This window comes from Babylonia areolata, chromosome 3, assembly GCF_041734735.1.
Source record: "Babylonia areolata isolate BAREFJ2019XMU chromosome 3, ASM4173473v1, whole genome shotgun sequence".
Taxonomy (NCBI): domain Eukaryota; kingdom Metazoa; phylum Mollusca; class Gastropoda; order Neogastropoda; family Buccinidae; genus Babylonia; species Babylonia areolata.
The window spans coordinates 40,474,642-40,501,705 of NC_134878.1; the positions used below are offsets into that span (position 1 = coordinate 40,474,642).

A 27,064-nucleotide genomic window follows, 5' to 3' on the forward strand; every position below is an offset into this window, starting at 1 on the left:
AGAACTTCGCCTTCACTTCATCCGGGTTGGTCATGGTTGGGGCGTAGGCACTGACAATGGTGAGGTGCTTCTGGCCAGATGCCAGTGGGAGTTTCATGGTCATAAGCCTATCGTTGACTCCCTTTGGGATTCCAGCTAGCTTGCTGACAAGTGCTGTTTTTACTGCAAAACCAACGCCAGCCTCACGTCGCTCTTCGCTTCCTCGTCCACTCCAGAAGAAGGTGTAACCAGATCCCCGTTCACAGAGCTCGCCTTCGCCTGCAAGCCGAGTCTCACTCAAGGCTGCGATGTCGATATTGTATCTGGCGAGTTCGGATGCAACTAGTGCTGTTCTCCTTTGGGGTCTGTCCGCGTTATCTCTGTCCAGGAGAGTCCTTATGTTCCAAGCACCAATGGTGAGAGGAACGATCCTTGTTTTTTTCTTTTCTTTCTCTTTGTTTCGACCGCTGATGTAGGGTCCCCGCCAGCCGCGATAAGCTGGCCAGGGTGATATGGAGCAGGCAATTTTAGGGCACCTTTTCTAGCCCCTTCCTCATGCCAGGGAGGTGAGCAGTGCATTCCTAAAGAGGGCTGCTCAGACGCTCAGACGGCTATTTTTAGGGCACCTTTTCTAGCCCCTTCCTCATGCCAGGGAGGTGAGCAGTGCATTCCTAAAGAGGGCTGCTCAGACGCTCAGATGGCTGCCGAGCTCCATCGCTGCTCCTGTCGACGAAGAACGACCCTATGGCCTGAGCCGCCTGTGTGCAGGTCTGCGGCTGCGACTGCCAGTGTACCCACACCTGTCGTTTCGTCGCTCGCCTGTCGCCACAGGACTTGGGGGTGATGAAATGATGAAGGATGAAAGGTCATTTAGGATGACTGATGACTTGTGCGATGAGTTTGTTTAAAGTGAAGAGGAGTTGCGCAACGTCGACCTCACTCTCTCGTCCGGGTCCACCAATTTCCAGTGGCAAGACTAAGTCGAGACGACTGGAGGATGAGCACGGATGCAGTGGATGACCAAGATATCCTTTCGGTGTCTCATCTTGCTCTCTGCACTCCACAGTGCGTTGCTGTAACCGCCTTCCTCTCCGTTGAACTGATAGGTTTCTTCCGCAGATTCTGCCGGATCCAGACTTCGCATACATGGGTAGACACACCCCAGGGGCCAACTGCGTGTGGCATGCACACAGCACGGTGGAGCTAGATGGCCGTTGGTGGCTCTCCTGAGCCGACGCCCTTTTATGGATCTCCATAAGGGTGTCTAGCCACCCGCCTCACCAGTCCCAGAAGGGAGTGGTGGGAGTGCCCGTTTAGTCGTCGGCAACCCGACCCTGAACAGGTTGTACTGGATTACAGGTTACCAGTAGCAGATCTAATGACCTGACCTGACACTATGATAATGGCATATTGCACAAGAAAACACAAACACTTCAGCAGCAAAGAAACTGGAATATATGTCTGTCAAAGTAGGAGGAAATAGAAAATCAAGACGTGTCAATCTGCACAGAATAGCAACTTTGAAGTTCTACAGCACTGAAACTAATTGACAGTTGCATTTCATAATAAAATATCTTGCAGAATACATCACAGAAAGTTCACTGAATTTTTTTCAGGCAGGATAGTTGACTGAATTTTAAGTATCAGAGTCTCAAACTTTGAAAAATCTTCAATTTGACCAGCGGAAAAAATTTGGGTAGCATGCTGCAGAGATGAATATTTCAGTAACTGTCACAAGTAGGACCATGAAATTTTGTGTGTGTAATAAGTGAAATGTCAGCTTTCAAAATAAATTAAAATCAACCTTAAAACTTCCCTCTTAAGTTGGCAGAAAAGGTATGATACCAGATTTTCTCATTAAAAAAGGGTGCATGCTGCGGATGAGACTTCTTCAAAATTTTTGTTTTTTAAAAAAATATTGAAGTTGCAGACACAATAAGTTACCAGTGGTCTAGGCTGATCATCTTCTGCAAAATTGCTACAAATTTTTAAACGAATGCAACTTGAGAGCATTATACAGAATGGGTAAGTTGATGGGGCATTCCACGACAAAGGTTCCCAGGAGGGAGCAAATATTACTTAAGTTGCTAGCAAAAATGACCGATATATGAATCTATTTTCTTTCAGCTCTCTAGCTTTTTCTTCCATCCATGAACCCAGTCATGCATTTGATTACAGAAGAAACACAATAAATAAGAAATAAAAGGTGGATGATGTATCTTTATTTCTTCACAAAATGGCAAAATCACAAGAGAAAATGCACACCAAAAAATCTCTCATTTTTTGGCACTCACAGGTTTCCTGGCATCAGCAATAACATGCTGCTCGTTACCTGAGATGTTCATACTGGCCTTTTTTGATCATGGAATAGGTCTTGTAAACCCTGCCATGAGCAGCCCTTTCTGCAACATGTTAGATACACAGATCAGCTCAAAAGAAAGAACAAATGTTTGTTCAATTTAAAACTTAAAACCAAAACCAGAGCTCTCAGTTTAATATATGTTTAGGCTTTTGTCAATTTCTGAGTGTTTTGAGTGGGAGGAAAACACTGTGATAACAGAATTATAAAATGGCATACTAACAGGTAAGTATTCATTCAACAGCAACACAAAATTCACTGCACTGAACTATATGGCCGCATTTACCTTTCACACAATAACTTGGATTACAGCAACAACGTATGCTTTGACAACTGAGGCTGAATTTTTGGGGGTCTGTCCTTTCCAGTTGCTGACAAGAACTTTGCCATCTACATGTACTGTTCATCTTATGGATGACTTTGTTGCATGCGATTATTTACTCAGATATTCCACTTCAGAGTGCTACATTTCATGACTGAGATGAAAGTATTACTTAATGTCTTGTGTATATATGATTACTTAATATTGAATATTTTATTGTTAATATGCATATCATACTTAGTATCTTATTCTTTGATATATATTTTGTGTACTTACCTTTATTTGTGTGTGTATGTGAGAATGCATGTCTTAGATATATATCAAACTGAATATTTCATTCACAATATGTGCATGGTATTTTGCATTTTATCATTTCATGAAATATGTGTTTACTTCCCTTTGTTTTCTGTTTCATGCAGTCTAGATGCACAGCATATCATGGGTTACATGAACCACCCCCACCCCCCCACACACACACAATTATACTCTCTTAATGGCTGGACTCCTGATAGTGTTATATAGTTTGACTTGACTGAACCTGATGTACAACTTAAGCTATGGGTATTATTGTACTGATTTTTGTTTTACTAATTTTAGTTTGTTAAAAATTGGTGTTAAATTTTTGAAGAAACAGGATGTTGACTGCACTGTTCAAATTAATCATATATCTCTTCACTTACACTTTTTTCATACTCAGACATACACATACTCACAAGCATACATGTGCAAATGCAAACTTGCTCTTTCTCTCTCTCTCTCTCTCTCTCTCACGCACACACACACCTACTCCACTGACAGGAAAGAAATGGAGAAGGGGGATGACTGGAGGGAGGAGGTGGTGGGTTATATCAGCAGTCAGGGATTCTCAGCCGGAACAAGTGGTCAGTGATCTGGGTCAGTGCCAAGTTTGCCACAACCATTGACAACCCCCTCCCCTCTCCTTACCATTGGAGGGAGATTCTCAGAGACAAGGGAGGGGAATGACTATACAACTCTCAGCTAATTATGAAAGTGAAGTTTGCAGATGAGAGAGGGGGAGGAGGGGAGGGGTTAGTATGAATTGGTGTTCTTGTTCTTTCTGGAATGTGAGAGCATAGTATCTATCTGTCTGTATATATTAATATAAAGTTTCACAGCTATCGAAGCAAAATGCAACTAGAATATCAGACTTTTGTGTGATGTTGAATGAAAAAGAAACCACATTACAATTTTTTACTCACTTATTTAACACTCACCGAATTTGTAGCAGACGGCGCTAATGCTGTCCAGAGCACTTCCGGTTTTAGACCTGGGTAATATTTTGCTTACTAAAGCAAAAATCAATCAAATATTAGTAATGGGAATTCATGGTCTCCGTTTTAACATGTCCATTTTTCATTCTGTATCAATAGTTTTTGTGTGTTTTACTCAGAAAAAAATAAATCGTATACCGATTGAAACAAAGTGTCACACTACGAAAACACTGATGAAATAGATCCAAGCTGCTCAGTTACTGACATCGATAAAAATCCTGATTCAAAGAATTTCAGATCAATATTGTGCATGAAAGTGCTAAAGACATTCGTTTTCAAAAATAATATAAAACTTAATGATGAAACTTAAGATTTTCTGGAGAAACAATGCCATTTTTGTGTTAGATGAAGTGCCGCTCTCCTGTGTCGAATGTTGATTGGGCCGACGCAACTGACGAAGTGGGGTACCTGCGTTTGAATCGCTTGAGCAAATTGCTCATGGATCAAAAATCTTAGTTTCGGATACCATTCAAATCAGCAGAAAATGCTCTTTACCGCTCATACAGTATCACTTAGGGTCAGATTTCATTTTCGAACTGTGCGAGGCGTTGAAAGATAGCCAAAAATTTCCCGACTTTGCGCTCAGATCTAACTACCCTACTTTGCCCAAGGCTTGGGAAAAAAAAACGCACGGAAGTTCTCCTTGAACTTTCGCCTTTCACGGCTCCCAGTTTTTCAAACAGTAACCAGTGAATGGAAAGCAACGGATGCGATTTTTTCCACTGTGTGGTTGAAACTAACTTTGTCGCGCTCAGAAAGACGCCGGCCGCCATTGAACAAGGATCGCTATTTCGCGTTACAGTACACTTCTTTTTCTTCTATCCGCGAACTCATTCACACATTGCATAAAGCAAACACAGTAAAAATTTAAAATATAGATGATAAATAATTATTTCAGTCGGATAGTTTTTCACAAAATGAAATCAAATTTGAGAAAATGCACTTCAAAATTAGTCAATTTTTTCGGCGTTCATAGGTTTTCCGGCATCGGCCATGGGGGCTGGCGCTACCTAATGTGAGTGAACCTGGGAGTTGCAGCCCACGAACGCAGAAGAAGAAGAATATTCTATAAACTGAAATACTAATTTGAGCGCCAACTTGCAAACTTAATGATTTTTTTTTTAATCAGCTCATTTATTCTCTCTCTCTCTTGATCGACTCTTTCCCATACAGAAGAATAATAAATGAAAAATCAGTGCTTCCCATAATGCACTGTAGCATGTCCTTTATGCACAAAAATCTGAAAAGTACCCCCAGTTTTCAGAACTATGTCTCAAGGACACACATGATTTTCCTGAGAAGTCTTAATTTCTCAATCTTTAAGGCTATCAGTGAAGAGCAGACGATACCAAGTATTTTGGAGTTGCATCCCTTGTTTATTGCAGCATCAGATAACTTTTTGCAGACCAGCCTTGTACAATCCAGAGTTGAGTGTGCTATGGGCTTAAATGAGAAAATTCGGACCATACAGTTGAGTGTCATCCACTTCACGGATGCGTCTTTGGGTTTGATGCTCTAATTTCCTTACTAACACTCCAATTGTCTGTATCTCTTGGGCCTGGTTGACGCCGGGATATTATGACAGGAAGTGTAGAGTACAGCCTTGTCACATAGTCCCAAACCTAAATGTACCTCCATAGCAGCAGCATCATCGTCATCATTCTCATCCTCCTCTGTCGTCGTCAGTATTTTAAAAGAAAAAAAGCCCAAAATTATGTGGCCTATTATGCCCAGCTTTCATGGTGACCTCAGTTCTGATACACCTCCTTTTCTGTGATCTGGGCGAGTCTTGTCAAGGTCTTAAGGCCAGACACGGTAGTGAAATTTTGACCAAAATCATGATTTTTTGTGATTTTCGTTTTTTTGCATAATTTGCTTCTTCAACATCTAATCTTTATAGTCCGTTTCACCTGGGTACTATATTCACTTAAATAAAGCTTCAGATAGCATCAACATGTGTGATTTCTTGTGAGTACAAGCACATCTCTTTCTTTTCCTGTTTTCTCAGTTTTGTGTTTTGTCTTCGTAATACCATTTTTCAAAATGCTAATGCTCAAAAACTTTAAAAGATAGCATGTTCAAACTTGGTACTTTCTTTCTTTATGTATTCATCTTTATTATAATGCAGTGGTTTTTATAGTACTAGTAAAAGAATTAATATACACTCATTTGAAAAACATGTCAAGGAATTTATCCACATTTCAACAAAAAAAAAGAAAAAAAAAGTATCTATTCAAATTCCAAAATACCACTGCACTATAATAAAGATCAAATACAAATAAATCAAATAAAACAAACAGAAATAACATATCTATAAAGGTACCGAAGTTTTAAGCTTTTAATTTTTTTGTTTGTTGGCCATTTTGGATTCGTTTCCATGGAAACCGTCACGACAAATTGCACAAAATGACCTTTTTAGACATGTTTAGTCCAATATCTTTGCATACCATGTCACAGAAAGCCATAAACTTCAAGTTTATTTCATACGTTTTTGTACTACCGTGTCTGGTCTTAAGTATCGGTGGATTCATGGGGGACTGCCATTGAAGGGAGGTGATGGAGATCTCCACTATAGCAGGGACGCTCACTCTGTCTGGCTCCATGACTAAGCCATTATTGTAGTCAGTGGGGTGCTTAGTAGGTGGTGTCCTAAGTACGTTGAATCAGAACAGGCACTACAGAACACCAGCGAAGTGACTCAGCAGCAGTGCATGTCTCCTCTGGTGTTTGACCTCCTGGTGACATAACATCAATGGTTCCTTGTGTACTGCTGGCTCAGGGACTGCAACAAACCTGTGGATGTGTATGGGTGAGTTGGAATGAGCGGCTTCGGAGTAATGCCACTCAAACTGTGTAGATTACGGGGCAGCAAAAAAGAAGAAAAGAAATAGACATAAAGACAGGCATGAGATTTTTCCAACTATAGTCAGATTTCCGACTGAAAATTGGCTCCAGATGCCATTTTTCAGATTCATGTAAATCCATTGAGAAAATCGGGGGGGGTGGGGGTGGGGTGGGGGGGGTTCCGGCCAACAAAGGTTGCACGATCGTTGTCTGACCGATCAACAAGACAGACCCACAGCATTTGCCAAAATGCCCCATGTTTGGATAAGAGAACCAATTGAGAATATGCTTATCTGTATTCAGTCACGATTACACAACTTCCGCTCACAGGCTTCACGACTTGCAAAAATACCTGATTTTGTCAATCGTTTTCAATCATCTACAAAATGAGAAAACTCACAAAGGAAAAAGAAGATTTTTGCAGCAGAGATCAATAAAGGAGTGAAAAATGGGTGGAACTTGAAAACAGAAGAACAAAAAAATAACTTTACAGGTAATAGGCACCATTCACAAAATTGTCTCTGCAGGCAGGGCCAAGTGCGATAGGTGTCAGATTGTATGGGTGCGTGTCAGATTGTATGATTGTATGGGTGCGTGTCAGATTGTATGGGTGCAACTCTTCCATCCAAGCATGGAAGTCTGTTTTTGTTTGTTGACCCCTTGAGAGGCGATCCAGCGACTTGTCAGAGCAAAATTGAAGTCAAAAGATTTCCTAACAGTCGATTGAAGTTGTCAAAATGCCGTTAACAAAGCCGATCCCTACATGGCATGTGCTGATATCACTGTGTCACTGAAAAGCAAATGACACACGTGCACGCGCATGCACACTTATGCGGGCGATCACACACACACAGACATGCGAGTGTGCACACACACACACACACACACAAATGTGTGCGCACGCACAGATGCACGTAAACACTTGTGCACGTGATTTCCATCCCTTTCAAGCCCCTAATGCCATGGGTACATCTGCTTGGCCCTCTATTCATTCAGCAAAAGCTGCAAAGGTTTGCCACTTCATGCACAAGCAAAATTGTTGGATTGAAACAGAAACTTTGTTACAATTGACGTCAGTGCTTTTTATGACACAAACCATGATGCTGCGGCACTAGGCACAAACAGTTCATGGTAAGTCAGTTTATTTAGATCCGAGATCTATAGCCAGATTACCAAAGGTACACGCACATGAACACAGCTGAATTGAATGCACATGCACATGCACACGCGCACACACACACATTCACACTCTTATTTTGAAGAAAAAAAATCGCATGAATGCACACACGTATACACATACTCTTTGTTTTTCATTTTCTCTCTCTCTCCTTCACATTTGCACATGTGCATATGAGTGCTAACACAATCACAGAGCTTGACAACGCGCACATGTGTGCACGCACACACACACTCTCTCGCACTCGCACACACACATGGAGTTTAATTGAAAACATGCGCACACACAGAATTGTATTTAAAGCAATGCACATACATGCACACACACAGAAACTTGCTCTTTTTCCTTCTACCTTCCTCTCTCTCTCTCTCTGTCTGTCCCTCTTTCTGTCTTTCTCTGTCTCTCTCCCTCTGTCTCTCTCTGTGTCTTTCTCGCATATACACACGGAGTTGTATTTAAAAAAACAAAACCAAAAAAACCACTCGCATACACGCACGCACACACACGGAGAGAGAAATCTATTGAATTTGAAAGCAATGCATACACTTGCACAAATACAACTTGCAGTCTTTCCTCCCACCTTCCCCTCTCTCTATCTGCCTCCCTCCCTCTCTTTACACACCGTTGAATTTAAACCACACACACACACATGCGCACACACGCTCTCTTGCTGGCTGTCTCTCTCTTTTTTTTTTTTCCTCCTTCGCACAGTTTAGTTGAACACACCCACACACACAGTGACTAGGCTGGGGTACTCCCAGCGGATCCGCTATTTTCAGTGGTATAGCAGTTAACAGGGGGGGATTGGGGGGGGGGGGGGGGGGGGGAATCACTCCACGCCCCCAAATCCCACCCCTTCCTGCAGACTTCTCTTTCATGATTTGCTTAGGTTCCCCTCCCCTTTGAATCGCTCCCACCAGTAGTGAGAGGGAATAAAACCACTGTCAATGAGTGTGGCAACTTTGGCATTTAGCCAAGACACTGACCACTTGCTTTGGCTGAGAATCCCTGACTGCTGAAAGTGGTATAACCAGTCACATACCCATTCCCTGCTCCCTCCAGTCATTCCCCTTCCCCATTTCTTTCCTCACCAACACACATGCCTGTCAGTGTAACAGAGACTGCAGCTGTAGAGACCAAATGGTCAGTTATATTGGTACAGTGCAAACTTGTGTGCAAAGTACATTTTTCTTGAAAACACCACACACACACACACACACACACACACACACAGGAGAGGACCCCCAAACCTCTTAAAATTCACTAATTTCATTTTCAGCCATGTGGCTTTGCACCCCACCAGGGGTCAAAGGCAGCCCCTGGAGCCCGGCCAATTTTCAGGGTAACTCTCCTGGACAATTCCCAAGCCACACACACACACACACACACACCTACACACACACACACACACTCTCTCTCTCTCTCTCTCTCTTACTCACTCACTCACACAAAGAGTTTAATACACACAGTTGTAGTTAAAGCAGTGCACATAAACACACACAAATGAACTTTTACTCTTTCCTCCTATGTCCAACCCCCCCTTCTCCGTCTTTTTGTCTGTCTGTCTGTCTATGTCTGTCTGTCTCTCTTTCTCACATACACACAGATAGTTGCATTGAAAACACACACACACACACACACACACACACACACACACACACGGGACAGGATTTTGAAATCATGTCCACAAGGCTGATTTTACAGGTTTGAAAGCAAAAACATTTTAGAAAAATTGGACTAATTTTTGTCTTCTGTGGGCTGGAATACCTCAGAGGCATTGGTGGCCCTAAAGTGCAGATTTTATGGTTTGAAATTGAAAAAAAAAATAAAAAGATCTTCAGCTTCAGGGGGCAAAGCCCCCCTGACCCCCACCAGGGGCATTGCACCATGGACACCAACTGGGGCCCTTCTGCGGCCCCAGGGCCCCACCTTTCAGACTCAGTCTCTATATCCCAAACTGATGCCTGAAAGAGGAAGGAGAAAGACAGACATAGAAAGAGGAGGGGTGTAGATACACACTAATAAACATAAACACAAATTTTAATATAAAAAGCATGCAATAAAAGAACATGAATCTTTACTTTCCAACACACACACATTCCATGAAAAAGTTCAACACCTCATTAAAATTAAGAATTCAGCCTCAAATATGAAAGAAAGAAAGGAGAAAGGGAGAAGACGCAGTGCACAGAGACAGATGGAAACCAATAATGAGACATGGAAGAAAGAAGACAGAGGAAGAATGGGGTGGACTGCACATCAAAAAAACAGTATGTCATGCATAGAAAAAATGCTAAAATATCTTTGAAATATATAAGAAGCACACCCATCTTTCCACATAGTTATTGAGAGCACACACACCTGCATACATTGACCTTTAAAATGTCCTTAATGGATACGGAAGATGTCAGAAGGTTTTCTGGAGCAGTTAATGGCAGCACAACATGGCATGTTCTCTCTTTCGCTTTCTGGCTCACTGAAGATGTGGGTGTACCGTACTTTCACAGAAACACGCTCAACACGGTCGCTTCAAGCTGTCACGCATGAGCTACTGGATGGTTCAGTCCATTCTATTTATGTTTGTGGTTTCCAACCTTGTGCAAGGACTAGTACTTTGTTGAGGTTTTTGCTCAGTCTGTGTGTGTGTGTGTGTGTGTGTGTGTGTGTTTTTATTTCTTCTTTTTTTATATATATTATTATATATATAAAGTTTTATTTTTAACACCAATTAACAAAAGCAGTTACATGACATATGTGACCCTCCACCATGTAATGAGTCGCTTTGCACCAGAGGTTGGTTTTTAGTTATTGGTATATCATAACTGCAATAAAAAAACCAAAAAAAACAACAACTTTACAGCAAAAAAAAAAAGAAAAAAAAAGTTTGTAAATCGGATGATTCTGTGAAAGGTTATTGTGATTTTAAGTTCTAAAGTCGCTGAAAAGTTTTGGAATATGTTCATAGCAACCACATACTGCTAAGCAAGATATGTTCATGAAATTTGGCACACACATACTTATTGGCAATGTTCACAATTGCACAAGGTTTGAAAGAAAAATAGTGAGTGTACTTGATTTTATTCAAATAAGAATTTTCTTATTTTTTTGGAAAGACTTGCGACTGAGGTGTAAGTATACTTACTTTTTATTCAGCTCAACATGACTAAAAGCCTTCCAGTTTTAAGATAAGTTTTGTTGTGGTGTTGTTTGTAGTTCAGTTACAAAGACACTTGCATTGTATAGTATGTGTACTAAAATTTATGCCAGATTAAAGGGAAAAAATGCTAAATCATGATGCTGAATCATGTAATTGTTGTAATTCAATGTGCTCACTGATGTGCTTGTGATATTACCACAATCCATGCAACAAGCACAACAAAATAACAGAAAAGATCAGTACAACAAAACTGCTCACACAAAAGGTACAAGTTCATGTGCGTTTTATCCCAGCATAGCATCAAATGAAATACACTTCATAATCCAAATGAACTCTTCAAACACTTCATCTGCAAAGAAAACCTACTTGCCAAACCCATACTTCACACAATGAAGACACACAACCTCATCAGTCAAACACTCAATCTGCTTAAAAAAAAAAAAAAAATGCAGATATGTGGCACAGGTAATCAGTTCTTGTGGTACAAAGTGTTAGTCATCAGGGTGGATGGTGTTGATGTTGAACCTTCTTCCTCCACTCTTTTTTCTCCACCAGTGGTATCAGTATGTTCCAGAAATGCATGGTTTATCCAAAAACAGTTTGTTATGTAATACTTCTTAATCTCTTTTTATTTTCTTTGTTTTGAATTATTTTCTATATGTTCTGAAGTGTATTCATTATTGCTAATAATGTTTGTTAAATATCAACAGTAATTTCAGTTTTGTACATCTACATCACAGCTGTCATTCTTTACACAGGACTTTACAAAATACTTTACTTCTATATATTTTATCAGAAAATAAAAAAGAATATATATATATAATTATTTATTTCATAATATAATCAGATAAAACAGTTTACTGATTATAAAAGTATGAAATAATGATTATTTATGCTGTATCACTATGAGTATCAGTGTGCATATCAGTGTGCATGTGTATGACATGCTGCAATGCATTAAGTTACTTTATGCATAGTGGCATGTCAAGCACATGCACACTGATATCATTTATGTAAATGTCTATGCAAAACTTTACAATTCCATACACGTACATCTATACAAAGTTTGTAAACAGAAACTTAAGTTTGCACACTTAATGGTAAATTCATACTATAAATCAAACTCTGTACATTAACAGTTGACCACAAATCACTCACTCATAGATAGGAGTTCACCAGCAGATAATTCTTTAGTTGACAGTGTAGTTAGTGTGGTGGTGTTGCCTCTCCTAATGACATGACTTGCCAGCAGTGATCTCAGAATTATTCATTGGTGTACAGGCAGGCATATAAAGTACCATCATGTCTTTCAGGGCTGAAAAAGAAATTGAACAATTAGTAATACTGTTAGTATTTACTGTTGACACAACTCTATTTACCTCAAAACTACACACACATACACACACAGAGAAACACAGAGAGAGAGAGAAACACACACATACACACACTCCAACCTGACACACATACACATAAAATATCCATTGAAGCAAATTCTGTGAAACTGAAAACTGTTCATAATGTCATGCCCTTGTACCTCCCCATCTGAAAACTGTTCATAATGTCATGCTCAGTTACATGTAATGGTTAAACTGTGAAGGGGCCGTGTGTGTGTGTGTGTGATTTTCTTTTATTTTACACTCTGTTAATTTCCTCAGATTCACTTTATTCTTTTAATCATTTTTATTCCACATGACAAACAGTGAATTTCTGTACCAGTGTAGAGACAGTAAATCAGTCTTGAGTCAATCATTGTTAAATAAATTATTATCAATTGATTATACCATCATTACATTTCAGTATTTGTCAGTGTGGGTAAAATCTGAACGCTTACCTTCAGACACTTGAGCTATATCCAGCCCCACAGTCACTTTGCTTGCATTTTCCTTATGTGAACTGTGAGATCCAAACACAATTCTCTCACTTCAGTGCAGCAAGTCAGTTTCACTCGTTTCCATATCAGTCACACCACTGATGGCACCTGGATCAGGTTGATTTCGGCAATTCCAGGTGAAGGCTTCCAACCTGTCTGTATCTAGTGCAAATTTTGATTCGTCATCTACATCAAAATTATTATTAATCATTGTTGATGAAAGCTGAACGACAATCCTGCTTCGTCTGCTTTCAAAATCAATGTCGCCTTCGTATTCACTGAGATCGATTTCATGAACATCAGCCTAGTTGGAATGGTCAGTTCCATCAATGAAGTACTGGGTTAGAAACTCAAATGTTGTCTGCTTCACTTAATGGCAAAATGTGTGTAACGCAAGTGTATCTTGGCAGAAAATTGCCAAGTCTCTCTTGAAGTGCGTGCTTCCGTACACTGCGACCATGTTTATTAAAGCTAGTGTGCTGAATGGCTGGTTTCATCACATGGTCTCTCGGCCAATGACAGGGGGGGTTTTCCTTCATCGTGACGCATTGTTTACGTACAGTATCCTTATTTTGAATGTGACGATTGGCTCATAGTTTAAAACTTAACCAATAAGAAGGATATAGATTGAAAGAGGTGGACTTGACCTTTAAAATGATGTATGATTCGACCGGTCGGTTCCAAGAGATAAGGGAGGGCAAGCTTGTCAAAGTTGATCGATTTTGCGAAGTCATAGGTGATCAGAATGATGGGTCAGGTATTTCAAGCACACTTTTAAGGCAAAAGAAGACACAATTATGCCTAGATACTTCAGTATGAGATAAAAGAAAACCTAAAGTTTACTATCAAGTCAAAATCTGAAAATCAACAACCTGACCCCCACCCGCCTAAAATCGCTGCTAGTGGCAAAGTTTGTCAGGTGCAAAGTGACTCATTCCATGATGGAGGGTCACATATTATAAGTAATGGAAGTAAACTTACCTGCTTCATCATTTTTTGCCCCCAGGAAAGTCAAAAGGTGGTGGTGATGCAGACAAAAAGAGCACAAAGAGAAAAAGATCTCCCAAGAAGAAAGAAACCAAAACCAAATCCAAAGACATTGCATCAGACATTTCAGACTCTGAGGAAGAGGAGGAAGAAGAAGAGGAAGAAGAAAGAGAGAAAAAATTGAAATCGGCTTCAGAGGAAGAGGAGGAGGAAGAGGAGGAGGTATGTAACTTGGGTTGCAAGGTGGGGATGTATGTGGTATTTGGTAAAGGACTGCTAGTATCAAGTAAAAGGTTGCAAGCACACAATGGATTCACAGATCTTGAACAGATACATCTCAAATTGGCTACACTGTTGCTTGAAAATACAACTCGGATAATGATCTTATAGAATGCAGAATTTAATCAGCAAAACAGGAGTTTTCTTTAATAAATAGTAACTTTTTTTTACACTTGATTGAATAATAATATAGATCGGTTTCATATGTGTTTCTTTATTGCTGGAACATGGTATGTTGCTGGTGTGTGATTGATTTATTCAGGTGCCTTTACTACACAGATGCATCATTGTTGTGTGCAGCATGCTTGAGTAGGCATAGCTCCTTTCTTAGTGTCAAAGTACAAAGATTTTTTTTATTACTTTTCTTGGCATAACATTGGGATCAGTTCATTGATACTTAACAGTGGAAATCTTGACATTTTTACACTGGTTATTTCTTTCAGCCTCCCAAGAAAAAGGCAAAAGCTGAAAAGAAGCCTGCAGTGAAAAAGGAGACACCCAAGAAGGAGTCAGCGAAAGCTAAAAAACAGAATGGAAAACCGGAGAAGGCTGCCAAGGCAGAAAAGAAAGAGCCGAAGAAGAAGAAAGGTACTGGTGTGTGTCATCCTGTTCTGGACTCACCTTGCCCTGAACTGCCTAATGTTGCTTGTCTTTTAGGATCTTTAACTGATGCCCATTTTCTTCATTTCATGGTTTCAAGAAACACATGATCAGTCTGCTGTAGTTCTAGTTTCCTGGCATTGGTGTACTTAATTTATCAGTTAAGGAATGTAACCCACTCCGGACCAGTGGTTACTGTCACTTCTACAACATTATTTATTGGTCAGCTCAGCCTCAACCTGCTATATTTTCAGTTCTTTCAACAAGGAAGGGATATTGTTTGCCAGATTTAGTACATAGGGTATGAATTTTTTGAGAGAATACAGTTGGCAACCACATATCGCAAGCTTGAATTTAGAATGAAATGGTAGTAGTTACCTTTTGGTTGCAAGCAAACATCGCAACTTGCAGGTGGTGCATTTTGAGAGAAACAGATGTTCCTTCAGAGTTTATTTTAATTACACATGCTTAACCATGACCCAACTAGTGCAGACTCCGGCAGGGGTCTGACATTCCTGTCCTGTGCAAACTACTATCTGCCTATGCGGAGAAAACGAAAGTAACTACGGCCGATAACCTCCCGGAAGTAGGTAACCTCCCCTTTGTCCCGCTGGCTAGCACCCTCTGGACACCTGTTCCTGTGCACTGCATACGGCTAAGTTTTTTTTCGCATTTTCTGTCTGTCTATCGATTCTTTGGCATTCCTGTTTTGTGCCCAATTATATCTTCAAACAGGTTGCAAAATTATGTGGCTCGATTTGGAGATCAGGCTAAAATTAAGGCACGATTGCAATCAATTCACGATCACTCTGGGCCCTCTACCTCTGCCTCTCTCAACAACGCCAACCCCATGCCTCCTCCGCTTCCTCCGCTACCTCTGGTCGACTCCAGACCTCCACTACCCCCTACGACTCCTCCGGCGACTTCTAGGGGTTTGTCAACCCAAACACAGGTCAGTTGTACCATTGATGTTCTTAATTTCGAACCGTGAACGGACTCGACGCGATCTGCGATTTCTCGGTTCTGCCAGTCGGCAGTGCCCGAGTCGACCTCCTCTATCCCTTTCCCCATGCCCACAGTCTCAACAAGGGATTATAGCACAAGCCCTTTGGGGAAACAACACCATACATTTGCTCTGGATCTGCACGCTAGACTGGGACCTATGTGTGATGCGTCCATGGTGGCGGCCGTGACATCGGATCACAAGCCCCCCACGCGGCATGTCTCGACCGTCTTAGATCCATAGGCGACCGAGGCACGTAGGGATGCCCTCCCCATGTGCAGGGAGGAAGGTGGACCACTAGGCGGACACGCTTGCCCATATGCGTGCACCCTTCCCTTTGTCACGAATTTCCGATCCAAGGGAGGTAACTCCTGCTTCGGCTCCCTTACCGGTGACCGTCAGTTACTTCCCTTGCACCGGCACTGCCCCTTGCCTACAGTGCAGGTGCATGCACGGTTCCTGCAAGCAGTGCAGTGATGACCACATATGCCATACCGCCGACTGCTGCTGTTTCCCAGCCACAAATGGTCTCTCAGCAAGCTGCTCAACCAAACAACCAGCAGCTCATTGCTCATAGCTGCAGCAATTATGCTCCACTCTGCTTCCTGGTGCCACACCTTCTCCTGCTACTGCTCCTTCTTCTGCTGCAGCACATCTGCTTCCACCATCCTCTGCCACCTCCCAGCAGCTCCTCTCCACTACAACAGGACACACTCATAGCACCCACTGCAACCACACTGGTCACGTGCTCAGCACACAGCCTGACCCATCATCCTATGCCATTGAAGAGACATTTTCTGATGGTGACACAGACACAGAGGAACCACCTTCGGAGGATAATCAGCTGGTTTCCATGCAGGAAGCACTAGCCCTCCTAGCTTCCTACACTCCAGATAGGGTGGAGACAATTCAAGCACCGGGCACGCCTCAAACCCACGGTGCTATGGAGATTATGGGCATCCACAGATCCTCCCATGGCCCTCACTACGCCCTTACACAGTCGCCCATGGCACTTGATGCCCTGCAAAATACACTGGCACGCATCAGGGGCCAACCCATCAGCGATGTCCCCTCTGACTCTGTCCCAAGTTTTCCAGCTGCAATGAGTCGAGGGAAATTCTTGAAAACCCTGCCCAGACCCACTTCAAAGTCCCCACTTTTAGCTCCGGGTCCTATTCCTCAAAGACCCCTGCCTCTTTCTCAGGAAAACCTCCTACTCCTCCTGCACAACTCACATGGCAATCGCATAGTAGCATTGCCCGACAGATTCCTTATGGATCTGGAGGAAGCTACCAGAATATCCCTTGAATCGACTGCCGCCATAGACAACTTCCTTGCGGGCCTTGCCACAGCACTGATGGAAACCCCCACTGATCAACCAGCAGGCCTTGACATCACCATCTTCTCTCCTTTTGTACAGCAGATCAGCCAGCTCCTCATGCGGTCTGCGAATATACAGTCACAGGCCTACATGAATGTTATTTTGGCCAGGAGGGATGCTGTGCTCGACCGCTCCCCATACGTGTGCTCTCCGCCAGAGCACGCTTCTCTTCAGAGCGCTTCTCCCCACCAACGGTTCCCTATTTGGTCAGGGCTTCCCCACTGCAGCCATAAAACACCGCGCAGACTTGGGTAGGGACCTTGCCCTTGGCGCAGGCCCTCTCCGCGTTTCGGCACACTTGCAGCACGCTCCGCGGCATCAACTCTACACCTTCAGGCGTAACAATGTAACCACCTTCAGACCATGCCCACGTCAGTCTTCACCCTCAAACACCAGAGTGCAACCCAGGGGCCAGCCCAGGGTGTACAGGCGCCAGCTGCACACATTTCGCCTTCCACACAGGCCAGCAGCCACCTCCAGACTGGCCCACCCCCAATGACTTACCCCCGCCCTTCACCCGCCACTCACCCAACAGCAGCCAGCAGGCAGCCTATCCAGGCACATGCCAGCGTGGCTGTCTCTCCCAGCATGTGAGTGGGTCCTCCAGGTGATAGGGTAAGGGTTCCGCCTGCCTTGGCTCTCCTCCAAGGCACCTCTCACTCCCCCACCACCCCCACCCCACAGGGCGACGCAGCCTGCTCAGCCCTGCGGGACGAAATCCTCTCTCTTCTCCAGAAAGAAGCTCCTCCTCTGTCACCAGGCTTCTTCGGCCGCATTTTCATTGTCCCTAAAGCCTCCGGCGGATGGCACCCGGTCCTAGACCTTTCTCCTCTAAACAAGTACCTCCAGTACAAACCATTCCGCATGGACTCACCTGCGTCAATCAGGGAATCCATCGGGCAAGGAGACTGGGCAGTTGCCATAGACCTCACGGATGCATACTTCCATATCCTCATTCACCCCAGGGACCGCAAGTGGCTCCGCTTCTCATGGGACGGCAAGTCCTTCCAGTTCAGAGCTCTTCCATTTGGCCTTGCACCAGCCCCGTGGGTCTTCACCAGGGTGGTCAGGGAACTATGCTTCGCCCTCAGGAGCAAGGGCATACGCCTGAGGGTCTACCTAGACGACTGGTTGATCCTTGCGGAGAGCAGGGCCCTCTGCCAGAATCACCTGAACCTTGTCAGGAACCAGTGCCGATCACTGGGCTTTCTAATGAACACAGAAAAATCGGAACTGGAACCCTCTCAACAGTTAGAATTCCTGGGTATGGCAATCGATTCTGTATCAGTGACCATACGTCCAGCCATGCCTCGCCTCCACAGGCTACACAGGCAACCTCCGCGTGTGCCAGGGAACTTGCCTCTCTGCTATACTTCATGGAGTCCCTTGCTGCACTAGTTCCGCTAGGGAGACTACACAAACGTCCATTTCAGCGTCACTTCCAGGACAGGTGGTCCCAGTCTTCACAGACATGGGACACCCGTATACCTCTAGGCACATGGTTCTCACAGTCGACCCAGCACTGGATGGACATGCAGTGGCTCAATGCCGGGGTTCCAATCTCGAACCCAACACCAGATGCAGAACTGTACACAGATGCCTCCAACATGGGCTGGGGTGCACACATGGAGAACCACACAGCGTTGGGGACTTGGACTCCACAACAGCAGTCATGGCACATCAACAAACTGGAGCTGGAGGCGGTCTTCCTTGCACTCCAGCACATCCTCCTCCACGTTTCGCACAGGTCGATCTTGCTATGCACGGACAACACAACGGTAGAATGTTATCTGAACAAACAGGGGGGAGCTCACTCACACCAGCTGTCCCTGCGTGCGGAGACAGTCCTCCTCTGGTGTCAAGAGCACAGCATCCACCTGACAGCACGACATGTCCCAGGCAAGCTCAACATTCTAGCAGATTACCTCAGCAGATCCCACACCGTGCTCCAAATGGAGTGGACCCTGTCACACTCAACACTTCAGCCGATCTGGGACCATTGGCACAGACCACATGTGGATCTCTTCGCCTCAAGATTCAACTTCCACATTCCTACATACATCTCCCCAGTCCCAGACCCGTAGGCCTGGGCCGTGGACGCCCTATCGATCAGCTGGTCCAACCTTTCGGGGTATGCCTTCCCCCCACTTCCCATCATGGGAAAAGTCCTCAGAAAGGTAAGGCTGGAGAGTGCCACCTTGATTCTCATCGCACCCCACTGGCCAGCACAGCCGTGGTTCCCTGACCTTCTCCACCTCACTCACGTTCCCCCACTCAGCCTTCACATCAGCAGACACTCCCTAGTCCAGCCCCCCTCGGGCATCCCCCACGGAAACCCAGAGGTTCTCAACCTACACGCCTGGCTACTGTGTGGGAATCTGTCAGCACTAGGCACCTCCGATGACACAGCTGACCTTGTGTGCAGGTCACATCATAAAGGCACTCAAGGCGTTTACTCTGCACACTGGAACCGCTGGCTCTTCTGGTGCTCAACCCACTCAGTCAATCCCACACACCCATCCAATATGGATCTCGCCAACTTCTTGCCTTCCTCTCCTCCTCCAAAGGCCTCTCTGTCTCCGCAGCACGCGTCCATCGCGCTGCAATCAGCTCCACTCTTCGGCAACTGGGCGGGCCCTCTTTCTCAGATGACCCTCTGCTCAGGGCATTGGTCCGAGGGGCTTCCCTCAATCACGCACGTCCTCTCCCGGGAGGGTCACTACCTTGTCGTGGTCGGGAGGCTTAGTGGCCAGTGATCGAGCGAGCTATGTCGGCGGGGGCATCAGTGCTTCTTGGGGTTTTGCTGCTCTGGTCCCAGGTCTTAATTGACAGCCTACATAGCCATCGTAGCTGTTAGGGCTGAATAAGTGGTGGTTTTTGTACTGATGCCCCTGATAGGTCTTCCCATGCCGAACAGGTCGTGAGTGGGGCCCAAACTAAACATGACCCACTGTCCCTTTCGCTATTCTCTATTCTTCTTTTTACTGCCTCTTTTCTGTCCTCAGCTCCCCATCAAGCCTTCTTTTCCACATTCTTTTTTTCTCTGCGGCCTTCTTTAGGCCCGCCGTGTTTGCCGTGCGGCGCAACCTGTGATGGAGGGGAATGAGATCCTGGGGATTGAGAGAGCACGCTGCTCTCAACACATCCCTTTGGCTCGGACCTCTCCTAAGACAGGCGGCACACATTGGCCAGTGTGTGTCAATCGGCTACCCCTTCGTGGGGCTGGGTCAAGACTGGCAGTTTAGAGGCTAACGAAGGTAACCCCCGTAGTGCTCGGTTCTCTGTCCCCGGGAGCTGGGCATGATCGGGGGGGAACACGTTGGAGCTAGGCTGTTGGTTGTATATCCCTCCCGAAACCTGGAAGGGGTCAAGCTGGTGTTCCCTTGACCCTGGCCCCTAAGTTGGACCTCATGGTGGGTGGATAAGGGAGGGATGAATTTACAATTATTAAACATGAATCCTAAACAAACACACCCCCCTAAACTCGGAAAAAGGAGGAGACTGGGAACAGACGAGTCAGACTCAGATTCGGAGGTCGTTGAGACCTCTGGATTTTGGCCATCGTGGCTTGTGATGGAGGGCGCTGATGACGACAAGCCCTTGTCGGCTCTCAGCCCCTTCGCTATCCAGAAGGGCTTTCAGTGTCTGGCAGGATCGCTGAAATCCATCAAGAGGCTGAGGAGCGGAGCGTTTTTAGTGCAGACAGAGTCAAAAAGGCAGACACAGCTTCTTCTCAAGGCGACCACTTTTGTGGATAGGGCGGTGAAGGTTTCCCCTCACAAAGGTCTCAACTGCTCAAAGGGGGTTATCAGATGCCCGGAGTTGAAAGGTGTGTCTGAAGCTGAAATCAAGAGCGAGCTGTCCTCTCAGGGAGTGACCGACGTGTACAGGGTGACGGTGAGGAAGGTGTCGGACAGAGTCCTGACCAACACTTTCTTCCTCACCTTCTGCTGCCTGGATGTCCCCAAGGACATTCGAGTCGGATACCTGATGGTTAGTGTAAGCCTGTACGTGCCGTCCCCTCTAAGATGTTTCAAATGCCAGAAATTTGGACACGTGAGAGACTGATGCAAGGAGGAAGAGGCATGTGGCACCTGTTCGAAGGCGGCGCACCAGGGCGATTGCGTCAGTCCAGCCCATTGTGCGAACTGCGGAGGTGGCCACCCGTCCTCATCGAAAGACTGCCCCGCCTGGAAAAAAGAAAAACAAATCCAGAAGGTCAAGACAGAAAAGAAGATATCGTTCTTTGAGGCCAGGAAACAGGTGGAGGCCGCGTCGCCTAAGGCGTCGTATGCCTCTGTCGTCAGACCCAGGACGGTGGACGTCGCGGTCCAGACGGCGTCCACAGGGACGCAGACGGACGACGTACCTACCTCGTTAGAACCGCTGGCCTTGGGTGGAGGCGCCGTGTCCACCCCTTCCCATCCTGCGCGGCAGTCCTCAGGGGCTGCTGGAGGGGAGGGCTGCGGCCACGGCGCAATCGGGAGGGGCCGAGGTGGTGGATATTCCGACCTGGTCGGAACCCGAAAAATTTATGTCAAAAAACAAATATTCCATCCTGGCGGACCTTGAGCCACCGCAAGTGGAGGAGCAGGGGGTAGCGATGGAATAGGCTGCTGCTTTATTTAAAAAAACAAAAACAAACCTTTTTAATGGCAGTGATCCACTGGAATATCCGGGGATTCTATGCCAACTTCCAGGAACTCCAGCTGCTTTGTCGTGCTTTGAAACCTTCAGTGCTGGCACTGCAGGAGACTCTGCAAAGAGATGGCAAGGTTTTATCTCTCTCTGGTTTTAACTCCGTTTTTAAACCCGCTCAACCGAAGCAGGAGGGGTTGACGGGAGGTGTCGCTCTTTTTATTCGAAAGTCCCTTTTATACAGTACAGTTCTTTTAAGCACCCCTTTACAGGCGGTGGCAGTCAGAGTCACGCTCGAGAAAACCATCACTGTCTGCTCTCTCTACCTTCCCCCTTCCGTCCGTGTTCTGAGGCAGGACCTCATGAACCTGGTCGACCAGCTCCCACGTCCGTTTTTACTGTTGGGCGACTTCAACGGACACTCCCCGCTCTGGGGAAGTGAGATGACATCAGCCCGAGGTCTTCTCTTAGAAAACCTTCTCTCTGACATGGACTTGTGCTGTCTTAACGACAAGTCTCCCACTTACCTGCATCTGTCCTCTGGAAAGCCCTCGTGTTTAGATCTGTCGGTCTGCGATCCATCGTTGGTCCTGGACTACGAGTGGAAAGTGCACGACGATCTGCACGGGAGTGACCACTTTCCTGTCGTCCTCCGCCCCACAGATGGAGAAGGTGACTCTCTGCCTGACCGCCTGTACTACGACAAAGCAGACTGGAGTTTTTTTACCACCAAGATAAGAGCGGAGCTGCAGGAAGAAACAGTATTGAAAAGCAAGGACCCTGCTGACGCTCTGACTCGGATCGTTTTAGATTGCGCCAAAGCAGCAGTCCCATCGTCTACCTCCAAGCCTCAGGTCCCTAGAACGCCCTGGTTCAACGCGGAATGTCGGGAGGCCCGCAAGTCTCGGAAGAGAGCGCAGCGACGCGTCTTTCGGAGACCGGAGTCCGATAGCGTTCGAACCCATCAACAGCTGAGGGCGAAAGCCAGGTATGTTTTTAAAAAGAGCCAGAGGAAGTCTTGGAGAGATTTCTGCTCTTCCTTAACCTCCAACACACCCAAGAAGAAAGTGTGGAGGGTTTTAAAAAGAATTAAGGGCAAAAACGCATGCCCGACCTTCCACCGTCTTAAACTTTCAGACGCTCTGGTCACAGAGAAGAAAGCAGTTGCCAATTTGCTTGCCTCCACAATAGAACAGAACTCGAAATCTGCTAACAAATCTGCTCGCTTTCTTAAAACCAAAAACCTGTCAGAAAAAACACCATGTAACTTCTTTTCCGACAACACAGAGAATTACAACCTTCCTTTCACAATGAACGAACTTAAATCTGCCCTTCAGACCTGTACGGATTCCTGTCCAGGAATGGACGAAGTCCATTATAAACTCCTAAAGCACCTTCCCCAAACCTGTCTGGACACCCTGCTTAAAGTTTATAACCACATCTGGGTCACAGGCTTCTTTCCACCCTCCTGGCGGAAAGCCCTCATAATCCCGCTGCCGAAACCGGGAAAAGACCCCTCGAACCCCTCCAACTACCGCCCAATTGCACTGACCAGCTGCGTCTGCAAACTGATGGAGAAGATGGTCAACGGTAGACTGATGTGGAAACTAGAGACCGACGGCCTTCTGGCGAAGGAACAGTGCGGTTTCCGCAAGCATCGCTCTACCGTTGACCATCTGGTTCGTCTGGAAACCACGATAAGAAATGCTTTCGTCAACAAACAACATGTGGTGGCCATATTTTTTGACCTGGAGAAAGCTTACGATACCACGTGGAAATTTGGTATTCTTTCCGACTTGCACAAGCTCGGCTTCCGAGGACACCTGCCTCAGTTTATCCACAATTTTTTACAAGACAGACAATTCCAGGTGAGAGTCGGCACCACCCTGTCCGACATTCACGAGCAGGAGCTGGGTGTCCCGCAGGGGAGCATCCTGTCGCCGGCTCTGTTCAGCATCAAAATTAATGACATCGTTCAATCCGTTCAGAAAGGATCGGACAGCTCGCTGTTCGTGGATGATTTTGCTTTATATGCAACCGGCAGCACGTACGCCAGCATCCAGCGACGGCTTCAGCTCTGCGTCAACAAAATCCAGTGTTGGGCAGAGGAGAATGGCTTCACATTTTCGTCCTCCAAAACTGAATGCATCCACTTTCATAATTTTCGCCAATTCTATCAGGACCCTGAAATCCGTCTGGGAACATCCACCATCCCGGCGGTCAAGGAAGCCAGATTTCTAGGGGTCGTCTTCGATCAGAAGCTGAATTTTCTCAGCCACATTAAACAGCTGAAAATATCTTGCCTAAAAGCCCTGAACATCATCCGAGTTGTGGCACACACGAACTGGGGTGCTGATAAGAGGACTCTCTTGCACCTCTACAGAGCCCTGGTCCGGTCCAAACTGGATTATGGAAGTGTTGTATACGGCTCGGCCAGACCGTCCTACCTGAAACTGTTGGACCCTGTACACCACCAAGGGCTCCGTCTCAGCTTGGGTGCTTTCCGCACCACCCCTGTGCACAGCCTGTACGCAGAGGCGGGGGAACCGCCTCTTTCCAACCGCAGACTGAAGCTGACCCTGAACTATTATTTGAAATTGTTTTCAGAACCTACAAACCCTGCTTACGATGCTGTATTCAACAACCCTTTCGATAAGAAATTTACAGACAACCCAAACTGCATACCTCCTCTCGGACTCCGCATTCAGCCGCACTTGGAAAATGCCGATCTGGATGTCGGTGGCATCTCAGATTTCTCTAAGTTCCCTGACAGCCCCCCGTGGACCTTTACAACACCTGAGGTCCGATTCGATCTGGCCTCGTACCGTAAGGACACCACCAGTTCTCTGGCCTACAGAACCTACTTTTCGGAACTGTGCCACAAATTCCCCACCTTTCAAGGCATCTTCACTGACGGTTCCAAGTCAGAGGACGGAGTCGCCGCATCTGCGTTCTGTCCCGCCTTTCCTGACCGGCCCTCAACGGAACACATCCTGTCTGACAGCTCGGTATACACCGCGGAACTGACCGCACTGGTCCTGGGGTTAAAAATGGTTCTCTCTTCCAAACAGAAGAGATTCATGATCTTTTCCGACTCCTTATCAGCCCTGGAGGCGATCGCCTGCAGGAATATCACTCATCCCAAACTGCTGGAATTTTATGAAACTTTTACTCTCGCAACGAAGAAAGGATACGAGGTTGTGTTGGCCTGGGTTCCCAGACATGTTGGCATTCGTGGTAACGAAAGGGCGGACCTGCTGGCCAGGAACGCTGTAAAGAAAGAATTGTCCAGATCCTTGGTACCCTATACACACATGAAGCGGAAGGTCAATACTTACGTTAAGGATCTTTGGCAAGAGAAGTGGAACACCCAGATGGACAACAAGCTCTTCCAGATCCGTCCGGACCTGGGGGAGACCCTCCCTTCGGGGGTGAAGAACAGAAAGGAGGAATCTGTGCTGTGCAGACTGCGTACAGGGCACACTTTTTTTACTCATTCTTACTTGTTGAAGGGGGAGGAGGCCCCTCGATGCGTTCCCTGTGACGAGCCTCTCACCGTGAAACACGTGCTCCTTGACTGTTGGGATCTGCATGACGTTAGACGCAGACATTACACGGCGGTTTCTTTGAAGACTTTGTTTCGTAATGTCCCTCCGTGGGCGCTGATGGACTTCTTAAAAGAAGTGAACCTTTTTAACCAGATTTGAAGGTTTTAAACTATGGAAGTTTTTTTTTAACTTTGGAGTGGAAAGTTTGAAGTGGTGACTCGTTTTAATTGGTTGTTTTTTTTAGCCTTGTAGTAGTAATTGACGCGGCGATAGCCTTGAGATGGCCTTAGTGGTCGGCGAGGCTCTAAGCACCATAATTTCATTTCATTTCAACCATCAGCCATGCAGTACAAGATGGTGACTGATGTGGACTTCAAAACAAAATAAAACATCAGGCAGAAGTCAGATATAATGATTGGAGATGAGGCACGTGCATTCATTGCCCAGGCTACAGCAAACCACTTGAGGAAAGAAAGAGTAGAGGAATTCTATGAATCAGTTCAGGCTTTTTACAAAGCGAGCTGTTCCTACATTCTGAAGAAACTGCCACTGTCCGATGAACTCCTCAAGCATGCGGAAGTAGTCAATCCCAGAAAGCAAGTGGATGCTAGTTTTGCGTCTCTGGAATACTTCCTGTTGAGATTTCCAAAATTGAAGCACCCTGATGCTGCTGTGAGCGACATACACCTGGAGTTTTCACGGTACCAGTGTGCAGACATCAGGCAGTGCATTGCTGACACTAAGAGGGTGGATGAAACCTGGAGGGAAATCAGCAAGCTGAAGGAAGATGGAGAGCCGGCCTTCAAGTTTCTCCCAACAGTGATGCTGTCCATCCTCACAATACCTCATTCCTCGGCACACTGTGAGCGCATCTTTTCAGTGGTTCGCAAGAATCACACTGATTTCAGAGGCAGTATGGGATGCGACACACTGGAGGCCCTGGTGGTGGCCAAAAGCAGACCCGGCTCAGCCCTGGACAGGAGCTACAGTCACAAGCAGCTGCAAGATCTGAAGAGTGCCTACTACCGGTCTCTTCAGCCCCAGCACAGCTAAACTCACCTTTGGAGATGTTGTACATAGTGTAAATAAAGGTAATTTTTCATTTCATTTTCTTTGAGGTGGTAAAATCTGGTTTTTAAGATGTGTGTCCCTGGAACTTGAAAAGGGGGGTAGGCAGCACTGTAGCTGGAACCTGGACCATCCGCGTGACATTAGCAAAACGTCGCTGTCTCGATGGATAGTCAGTGCGATTAAAGGCGTGTATGCAGACGTAGGATTGAGACTAGATGCCTCCTCAGCCAGAGCACATGAAGTCAGAGCATGGTCCTCTTCTCTTGCCTTAGCGCACTCAACACGGCTGCAAGACATCATGGATGCTGCCTACTGGAAAAACCCTGCCACCTTAATCGACTTCTACCTGAGAGACGTCGCACGTCTGCGGGATGATGGCTCATGAGGCATCGCTTCTGTGGTAGTTACACAGCAGGCCATCGCAGCACACAGTCTAAAATTACATTTAAATAACATACTTACCGTGACCCAAATTTAAGACCCTCCCGTCCTCCCCTCTTCTTGTTCTCCCTGCTCGCTGCGCTGGTGATGGCATATTGCCGTCAAAAGAGGGCGCT

The 27,064-nt window shown here is 45.7% G+C and overlaps 1 protein-coding gene across 1 annotated transcript in view; it reads left to right on the forward strand.

Annotated features, from left to right (window-relative positions):
• LOC143279984 (protein DEK-like) overlaps positions 1-27,064 on the forward strand; it is a 59,596-nt gene that overhangs the window by 11,158 nt on the left and 21,374 nt on the right. Inside the window, exons 3-4 of the mRNA XM_076584383.1 lie at positions 14,007-14,209; positions 14,710-14,854. Coding sequence (XP_076440498.1) covers positions 14,007-14,209; positions 14,710-14,854 — 348 coding nt within the window. The remainder of the gene's footprint in view (positions 1-14,006; positions 14,210-14,709; positions 14,855-27,064) is intronic.